The sequence below is a fragment of the Electrophorus electricus genome, chromosome 21 (genome assembly GCF_041902795.1).
Source record: "Electrophorus electricus isolate QZ-2024a chromosome 21, ASM4190279v1, whole genome shotgun sequence".
Classification (NCBI taxonomy): domain Eukaryota; kingdom Metazoa; phylum Chordata; class Actinopteri; order Gymnotiformes; family Gymnotidae; genus Electrophorus; species Electrophorus electricus.
Window position 1 is genome coordinate 13,370,001 of NC_137517.1, and position 10,000 is coordinate 13,380,000.

The 10,000-nt window shown below is 43.3% G+C and overlaps 1 protein-coding gene across 3 annotated transcripts in view; it reads right to left on the bottom strand.

The window, feature by feature from the left end:
* The window catches only part of col27a1a (collagen, type XXVII, alpha 1a), an 81,750-nt gene that overhangs the window by 50,355 nt on the left and 21,395 nt on the right, over positions 1-10,000 (bottom strand). For all 3 annotated transcript variants that reach the window (XM_081704304.1, XM_081704305.1, XM_035521251.2), the window contains exons 6-9: positions 7,185-7,238; positions 6,931-6,984; positions 2,401-2,445; positions 1,580-1,633 (exon numbers count right to left, since the gene is read on the bottom strand). In XM_081704304.1, the coding sequence (XP_081560430.1) occupies positions 1,580-1,633; positions 2,401-2,445; positions 6,931-6,984; positions 7,185-7,238 (207 nt within the window). The remainder of the gene's footprint in view (positions 1-1,579; positions 1,634-2,400; positions 2,446-6,930; positions 6,985-7,184; positions 7,239-10,000) is intronic.

Below are 10,000 nucleotides of genomic sequence, written 5' to 3' on the forward strand. Positions count from 1 at the left end.
GTGAAAGCTTGAGAAATCCCAAGGGCTGAGAGAAGAGCTGGAAAAGATGTGGAAGATGAAGGCAACAGTGATGTGGAGCACTAGGGGCTGTGACACCCAACCTGGGAGATATCCAAAAAAAAGCAATGGAGCCAAGAAACTACCAAAAGAACATTTGTCTATTGGTGGAGTTTGTATGATTGGTGGCAGTGAGTTTGTATGATTGGTGGCACTGCGGTTGATGCTTGCTGGAGTTAAATGTTATCTGAGTTTCTATGGAAATTGTAAAAGTTTATAGGAACGGCGGTGTGGATTCGAATTTGTATGCGGATCATGGCATTTGAGGTTCTATGGGAATGTTGGCGATGGAGATCCTATGGGAATACTGGTGTTGGACTTTCAATGGGAATAAACGTGTGTAGGGCCTGGAGAATATGACTTCAGCATTTTAGGTGTTTTTAGGCAGAGGAAGAAGGAATATTTCATTATTCTTTCCTCTGTTTGTGTAGCAGTAGAACCTCCTTGTTTTAATGATCCAAAAAGCCTCCTTCCACCACCATTATGAGTTCAAGGCTGAAATGACTAGAGAGTGGTTTGCCAGCTACACTGTCATCTTACACCGCCTGGGTTCCAGTCTCTGACAATACAGAAACTGGATGTTTAAAACAACTCAGAAGTACTTAAATGAGAAATGTGGGTTTAATCCACTGAACAGTAGCAATATCCTCTTTGCAGCCAGAATGAAGGTCATCATTTATTATTCATCAGTTACAGAGGCCTCAAACATCTGTTATTATCGTGGTAATACATCACTAATGCAACAACAGGGAATTTTCCTTTTGCAAGGACAACAATACTACTGCAAAAACAAAAAATAATAACAAAAATAACAAAAATAACACGCTCCAAACACACTGGTGGGTATACATCACAGACACACACCCCAATACACTAGTGGGTATACATAACAGACACACACCCCAACACACTGGTGGATATACATCACAGACACACACCCCAACACACTGGTGGATATAGATCACAGACACACACCCCAACACACTGGTGGATATACATCACAGACACACACCCAACACACTGGTGGATATACATCACAGACGCACACCCCAACACACTGGTGGATATATATCACAGACACACACACCAACACACTGGTGGGTATACATCACAGACACACACCCCAACACACTGGTGGATATACATCACATACACACACCCCAACACACTGGTGGATATATATCACAGACACACACCCCAACACACTGGTGGATATATATCACAGACACACACACCAACACACAGTGGATATATATCACAGACACACACCCCAACACACTGGTGGATATATATCACAGACACACACCCCAACACACTGGTGAATATACATCACATACACACACCCCAACACACTGGTGGATATACATCACATACACACACCCCAACACACTGGTGGATATATATCACAGACACACACCCCAACACACTGGTGGATATACATCACATACACACACCCCAACACACTGGTGGATATATATCACAGACAGAGACACACTTCACGGCAGAAGAAGATCTACTGCACCTGCCTGCCAGGATAACCTTTGGCACCAGCACTGCCAACAGGTCCTCGCTCGCCCTGGAGAGAGAGGGGTTGGGGGGGGGGGGGTCATGGGGTCAGGGGTAGAAGTTTCTTTTAAGCATAACTAACCAATAAAAAAGATTAACCAATCAAAATAAATGTGTGTGTGTGTGTGTGTGTGTTTGCATGAGTGTATATAGAGTGCGTCTTTGTGTATGTGTGTATGTGTTTTGTGAGCGGTGTGCTGTGTGTATGTGTGTGCATAATGCATCTTTTTGTGTGTGAGTGTGTGTGTGTGTGTGTGTGTGTGTGGCAGGTGTTTGAAATCATGCTTAGTCATGAGCTCAGTACTCTGGGAACAGAGGGGGCGAGGGAGGGAAGACCAGCTACTTCGAATGTGTGTGTGTGTGTGTGTGTGTGTGTGTGTGTGTGTGTGTGTGTGTGTGTGTGTGTGTGTGTGTGAAACTGTGGGAGTGTGTGAACACATGGGAGTGAATGTGCGTGGGTGTCTTGTGCTTGTTGTGTGTATGTGTGTGTTTGTGTGTTTGTGTGTGTGTGTGTGTGTGTGTGTGTGTGTGTGTGTGTGCTGCACACCAGTTGACCCCAGTTGTGTCACTGAGCACATGGAAGAGCATTTGTGTGTGAGTGTGTGTGTGTTTGTGTGTGTGTGTGTGTGTGTGTGTGTGTGTGTGTGTGTGTGCTGCACACCAGTTGACCACAGTTGTGTCACTGAGCACATGGAAGAGCATTTGTGTGTTTGTTTGTGTGTGTGTGTGTGTGTGTGTGTGTGTGTGTGTGTGTGTGTGTGTGTGTCTCTCTCTCACCGGTTCTCCCGGGAGACCAGGTGGTCCAGGATGGCCTTTTTGCCCCTGAAACAAGAACCAAAAGTCCACGGTTAGTGACCCCCTACAGAGCTGCATGGAAGACGAAAGCAGCTCAGGGACGATCAGACAATATGTTCATGTTCATATCTGCCTTACAGCATCTGTCTAACCTTCCAGAAAGCAAACGCTTCAGAACTGAAAAACACCTCAAACCTAAGGATAGATTTTCAGTCTAATTCCAGTATTGTATCACTCTGGCTTAGATTTGTGAGCAACTGCAAATTGCGTGTGCACACATGAACATGTAATGTAGCGCACTCATGTGCAAAGACACACACACACACAAACGCGTGTCTGCACACGTGCACACTTGGACACATACGTGCAGCAACAAACATGCATGTTGAAGATGCTTCCATCAATAATTGTCAACCTCATATGCTGCCAAACAGCCAAATCTGCCAGACATTTTCCACCATCTGTGTGTGTGTGTGTGTGTGTGTGTGTGTGTATGGGTGTGTGTGGGTGTGGGTGGGTGTGTGTGTGTGTGCGTGTGTGTGTGTGTGTGTGTATTTTAAAATAAGAGGAGGAACAAGAATATGTCTGCTTGCAAATATGCATGTCCATGTAGGTGTGTGTGTGTGTGTGTGTGTGTGTGTGTGTCAGATCCCTCTACAGTTCAAATACAAATGCTTTCCTGTTGAAGTCACAGTACCCATGAATCTTACAGGAATGATGCAGTATTGTAGGACTTGCTTCAAGAATGGAAAATAAATATTAAATGTAAAACCCATTGAGGTATGTGTGGGTGTGTGTGTGAGTGCCTGTGTATGTGAGTATGTGTTTCGTTGGGTGTTTGTGTGTGCACACTAGGTTGCATGTACATGTGTGTCTGCATTTTCCCTCAATAGTTTTCCATGAATGCTGTTGCACGTGTGTGTGTGTGTGCACACGTGTGTATGCATGTGTGTGCATGCGTGCATGTGTGTGTACGTGTGTCTATGTGTGCATTTCCTTTCTCTCATGTTCCATGCACTCTCATGCTGATACTCTGTTCTTGAACAGTGAACAAAATCTGTGAACTGTGAGACCCTACATTGACCCAAACCCTAAAACACCCTAAAACATCCTAAAATGGTTCTAACCTTCAACCTTCAGTGCAGTGAGGAGCACAGGATAATACCCTCAAAAACAACTCCCTCCATTAGCACTACCTCCAACATCAAATGGCGCTTCATTTAATACTGCAGAATCTGTGCTCAAGTAATGCGCCCACCATGACACAGCACTGACCACAGGACACTGGCAAACTCTTGTGCAAGGCATTATGGGTTAAGCACAAACAGACGAAGGGAGCACCTGGACCTTTCCCCACTCCAAGAAAACACTCCGGGTCTGTCAGCATCACCTCAGAAACAGCTGGTTTATGAGGAGCTTATTTGTATACCACTGGTCTCTGCACTTATTTATATATTCATTTCTTTACTCTTACTTTCCCAGGGGCCTGTTTTGGCCCCGCTAAGCAGTGGGGCCCTTAGAACATGCAGTTCACCCTGAGAAGGGCCTTGAGGGCTCGCTTCCCCCGCCCCCGAACACAGTGCCATCTAGTGGAGGGAGCTGCCATGGCAGTTTGAGAAAACACACTAACACACACACACACACACACAGAGAGAGAGAGAGAGAGAGAGAGAGAGAGAGAGAGAGAGAGAATGTGCAATCATGTTGAGATGTCCAGAAAGGATAAGAGAGAGGTAATTCAGTATGAACTGTGCAGTTATGTCTTGGCAGGATTCTTTCTTACTCAGGGTCTGGAAAGCCATTTAGATGCAAAGCATGCTGTTTACACACCCTGACATACCCGTGCACACAAACACACTCTCTTGTTATCCAAGGCTGTGGAATTACACTCTGCATGCTCTGCTTTCGAGGGACGGTTGTGTCTCTCATCAGAGATTTCCATGGAAAAGTCTGAAACTCATTCCCAGATCCTGGCAACTAATTGTGTGAGCCAACACACACACAGACACACACACACACACACACACACACACACACACACGTGCTTGTATACAAACACACACACAAACTCATATATATGAACATACACACACAAGCACACGTCAATGAACAAAAAGAACCCCCCCCCCCCCCCCGCCACACACACACACACACACACACACACACACACAGTCAGCAGATATGGATACATATGGATACATAACTCAATGGTAGAAATGCATAAACAAAACAGTGCATCTCCCACCTCCCAAAAAAATCTCAAATTAAAATATTAACAATCTAAAATGATTATTATTATTATGATCTTAAATGCTCAGTTTCATCTTAAAGAAACTTCATACATCGCCTTTTTCCTTTCTGGCCAAGATTTACAGATGGAGTCGGCTGACCACGCTAAGCGTTGTGAGATTTTTTGCTGCAGGGTAGGTTTAAGAAAGGCTTTTCCGTTAGGTACACCACAACGTCTGCCTCACAGGTCATCACAGTTTGAACTTAGATGGCCAAGGTAGCAGACAGTGATGTCTTACTGATAATAACCTATCCCCTTCTTTAGAACGCTGAGGAGCCCACCCTGTAGTAAAAATCATTAATTTAATTGGTCAGATTCCCTGTCAATTTGCTAATAGACTTGTATTACTGATAGGACTAGATTACATTACAGATATACTTAGGCACTCATAGATGATACTGTCACTACTGATACCAGTGTAGCAAGTGGTGATGGAGAAACAGCAGAAAGATAGATAACGTCTGGTCCGGCCAGGAAGTGACATGACAAATGTCTGGTCCGGCCAGGAAGTGACGTGACAAACGTTTGGTCAAGCATGGACGTGAGTGACCTTTGCGGGGAGGGGCTTAGCTTGACCAGTGAGATTGTGATTGATAATGCTGGGGTCACAGAAGCCGAGTCGATCGTCATTGCTCATTAGAACAACAGTTTACACACACACACGCACGCACACACACACATCCATATACAAACGGGGTTATTATGTAATTGGGGCTATCTAACCATCTCTGTGTTCAGATATCAAACCAATTCACCTCTGAAAAACAAGACTCAACATAGATATGGCAACAGAAACACAACTCATCCAAGCATTAAACCAAACCTCTCGCTGTCAGACAGAGCATGTCAGATCACAAACGTGTCCAAGTCAGGATATGAGCACACATTTGCCCAGCTGCCTGACCATTCAGCTTGTTCTAGAATCTTCTCCACTTCTGCAAGCGGTTAACACCCCCCACCCCCACCCTAAAAATAAAATAAAATAAAATAAAACCAAAAAACCCCAAACATACTAACACTAGAAATGTTTTGGAAAATAGTTTATTAAATCAATTGAAACAAGGTGAATTAGGAAGAGAACATTCTAGATTTTTTTTCTTTTTGTCCCCACCAATCATAGCGTTCACATTTAGTATTTGTTGGGTTATGCAGTGTCAGAGTATAAACTGGTTTTGCAGTTCTGGAATAATCTGATAATCTGATCATCTAGCTCTGTATTCGGTGGGTTATTCCAAAATGTTTCCAAGAATCTTGTGGTGTCGTTTAGGACACGGTCCGGTTAACAAGACCATGATCTGGCTATCAGGACACAGTCCAGCTAACAGGACATGGTCCATCCCATCACATGCATCCTTTCATTTACTCGTTAGCACACTCATCCCTTCATTCACTCATTCCCACACTCATCCCTTCATTCACTCATTCCCACATTCGTCCATTCATTCACTCATTTGCCTTGGCCAGTCCATTTTCTGACAGTTCTGCTTTACATTTTGGTGACACACACACACACACACAGGACGGTTCCAATCGCTCCAGCATACTCACGCACACTCATATAAGCACCCCCTCACACATGCACACAGTATGCTCACACATATACATTACACACATGCAAACACAAAGGCCAAACATTCTGACACACACACACACACTTCATGTTCACACAGCTGTGATGTTGAGAAATGTTGAGAACAGCAAAAAGTCTGGCAGAGAATCTTAGAGTAATCATGAACAGCTGTATTTTACACACACACACAGTCATAGCAAAGAAAGTTAGTCATACTACTATACGTTTTTGAAACGTGTGTGTGTGTGTGTGTGTGTGTGTGTCTGTCTGTGTGTGTGTGTGTGTGTGTGTGTTTGTGTGTGTTTTGTGCGTGAGTCACAACTGTGTGAAAGATTCAGTGGGGATTCCCTGCTGTGTTTGCACTTGGTTCACATGGCAACGCACACGGGAGTAAGGCAAGTTTTTCTATGAGTATGTGCACAATGACAAAAATAGAGCTAGTGTGTCTGAGAGTGTAAAGTAGGACAGAAAGTGTGTGAGAGAGAGAGAGAGAGAGAGAGAAAAATGAAATGAATGGCAGATAGCCAGAAAGAGAGATATATATATAAAGAGGAAAACAGAATTTGAATGAAAGAGAGAGGGGACAGGGAGGGAGTGATAGAGAACGGGGGAAGAGAGAGAGAGAGAGAGAGAGAGAGAAGTTGCTACCTACCTTCCTCCCCTCTATGCCAGATAAACCAACAGGGCCGAGAATGCCCAGGTCTCCCTACACACAACCACAAAAACAAACTCAATACACCACTCAGTGCAGGGAAATCCCCACACATATGCCTTTACAGTCTGCACCGCCTTATGTACATGATGCCCATGTAATACCAGCACTTGCCACTAGGGCCAGTCTGCTTGAACCCCCGACATGAATCCATGGGTGGATTCCTACAGTACCGGTAAGAAAGCACCACTCACCTTCTCCCCTTTAGGGGCTTTTCCAGGAGAAAGCCCAGGTTCCCCCTTCTTCCCCTGGGAGAGAGAGAAAGAGACATGTCACTGTAGTGGGGCTAATCTTAGTAAGATACACACACACGTTTACCTGAACCAGGGTATGAGAGGAAGTGGTTGTTGAATTTCTACTAAACTCTTTTGAGTAGTGCTGTTGAACATTACATGAATCTACCTGATTCATGCATGCACATCTGTGCAGTAGTAGTAGTACATTTACCTGACGCTTTTATCCAAAGCAACTTACAGTTATGACTGAGTACAACAGTGGTGGAACTTGAACCAGCAATCTACAGTAGTAGTAGTAGTGTTAGTAGTAGTAGTGGTAGTAGTAGTAGTTGTAGTGGTAGTAGTAGTAGTAGTAGTAGTAGTAGTGTTAGTAGTAGTAGTGGTAGTAGTAGTAGTTGTAGTGGTAGTGGTAGTAGTAGTGGTAGTAGTAGTAGTAGTAGTAGTAGTAGTAGTGGTAGTAGTAGTAGTAGTAGTAGTAGTAGTAGTAGTAGTAGTGGTAGTAGTAGTAGTGGTAGTGGTAGTAGTTGTAGTAGTGGTAGTGGTAGTAGTAGTAGTAGTAGTAGTGGTAGTAGTAGTGGTAGTAGTAGTAGTGGTAGTAGTAGTAGTGGTAGTGGTAGTAGTTGTAGTAGTGGTAGTGGTAGTAGTAGTAGTAGTAGTGGTAGTAGTAGTAGTGGTAGTAGTAGTGGTAGTAGTAGTAGTGGTAGTGGTAGTAGTAGTGGTAGTGGTAGTAGTAGTGGTAGTAGTAGTAGTAGTAGTAGTGGTAGTAGTAGTAGTAGTAGTAGTAGTGGTAGTGGTAGTAGTTGTAGTAGTAGTGGTAGTGGTAGTAGTAGTAGTGGTAGTGGTAGTAGTAGTAGTAGTAGTAGTAGTGGTAGTGGTAGTAGTAGTAGTGGTAGTGGTAGTAGTGGTAGTGGTAGTGGTAGTAGTAGTAGTAGTAGTAGTAGTGGTAGTGGTAGTAGTAGTAGTGGTAGTAGTTGTAGTAGTGGTAGTGGTAGTAGTAGTAGTAGTAGTAGTGGTAGTAGTAGTAGTAGTAGTAGTAGTAGTGGTAGTGGTAGTAGTAGTAGTAGTGGTAGTGGTAGTAGTAGTGGTAGTAGTAGTGGTAGTAGTAGTAGTAGTAGTAGTAGTGGTAGTGGTAGTAGTAGTAGTAGTGGTAGTGGTAGTAGTAGTGGTAGTAGTAGTGGTAGTAGTAGTAGTAGTAGTGGTAGTGGTAGTAGTAGTAGTAGTGGTAGTGGTAGTAGTAGTGGTAGTAGTAGTAGTGGTAGTAGTAGTAGTGGTAGTGGTAGTAGTTGTAGTAGTGGTAGTGGTAGTAGTAGTAGTAGTAGTGGTAGTGGTAGTAGTAGTAGTAGTGGTAGTGGTAGTGGCAGTAGTAGTAGTAGTGGTAGTAGTAGTAGTGGTAGTGGTAGTAGTTGTAGTAGTGGTAGTGGTAGTAGTAGTAGTAGTAGTAGTGGTAGTAGTAGTAGTGGTAGTAGTTGTAGTAGTGGTAGTGGTAGTAGTAGTAGTAGTAGTAGTGGTAGTAGTAGTAGTGGTAGTGGTAGTAGTAGTGGTAGTGGTAGTAGTAGTGGTAGTAGTAGTAGTGGTAGTAGTAGTAGTGGTAGTGGTAGTAGTAGTAGTAGTAGTGGTAGTGGTAGTAGTTGTAGTAGTGGTAGTGGTAGTAGTAGTAGTAGTAGTAGTGGTAGTAGTAGTGGTAGTAGTAGTAGTGGTAGTGGTAGTAGTAGTGGTAGTGGTACTAGTAGTGGTAGTAGTAGTAGTGGTAGTAGTAGTAGTGGTAGTGGTAGTAGTTGTAGTAGTGGTAGTGGTAGTAGTAGTAGTAGTAGTGGTAGTAGTAGTAGTGGTAGTAGTAGTGGTAGTAGTAGTAGTGGTAGTGGTAGTAGTAGTGGTAGTGGTAGTAGTAGTGGTAGTAGTAGTAGTAGTAGTAGTGGTAGTAGTAGTAGTAGTAGTAGTAGTGGTAGTGGTAGTAGTAGTAGTGGTAGTAGTAGTGGTAGTAGTAGTAGTAGTAGTAGTAGTGGTAGTGGTAGTAGTAGTAGTAGTAGTGGTAGTGGTAGTAGTGGTAGTAGTAGTGGTAGTAGTAGTAGTGGTAGTGGTAGTAGTAGTAGTAGTAGTGGTAGTGGTAGTAGTAGTAGTGGTAGTGGTAGTAGTGGTAGTAGTAGTAGTAGTGGCAGTAGTAGTAGTAGTAGTAGTGGCAGTAGTAGTAGTAGTAGTAGTAGTAGTAGTAGTAGTAGTGGTAGTAGTAGTAGTAGTAGTAGTGGCAGTAGTAGTAGTAGTAGTAGTGGCAGTAGTAGTAGTAGTAGTAGTAGTGGTAGTAGTAGTAGTAGTAGTAGTAGTAGTAGTAGTAGTAGTGGTAGTAGTGGCAGTAGTAGTAGTAGTAGTAGTAGTAGTAGTAGTAGTAGTAGTAGTAGTGGCAGTAGTAGTAGTAGTAGTAGTAGTAGTAGTAGTAGTGGTAGTAATAGTGGTAGTGGTAGTAGTAGTGGTAGTAGTAGTGGTAGTAGTAGTAGTTGTACTAGTGGTAGTAGTAGTAGTTGTACTAGTGGTAGTAGTAGTAGTGGTAGTAGTAGTGGTAGTAGTAGTAGTTGTACTAGTGGTAGTAGTAGTAGTGGCAGTAGTAGTAGTAGTAGTAGTAGTAGTAGTAGTGGTAGTAGTAGTGGTAGTAGTAGTAGTAGTAGTAGTAGTAGTTGTACTAGTGGTAGTAGTAGTAGTAGTAGTAGTAGTGGTAGTAGTAGTAGTAGTAGTAGTAGTAGTAGTTGTACTAGTGGTAGTAGTGGTAGTAGTAGTAGTTGTAC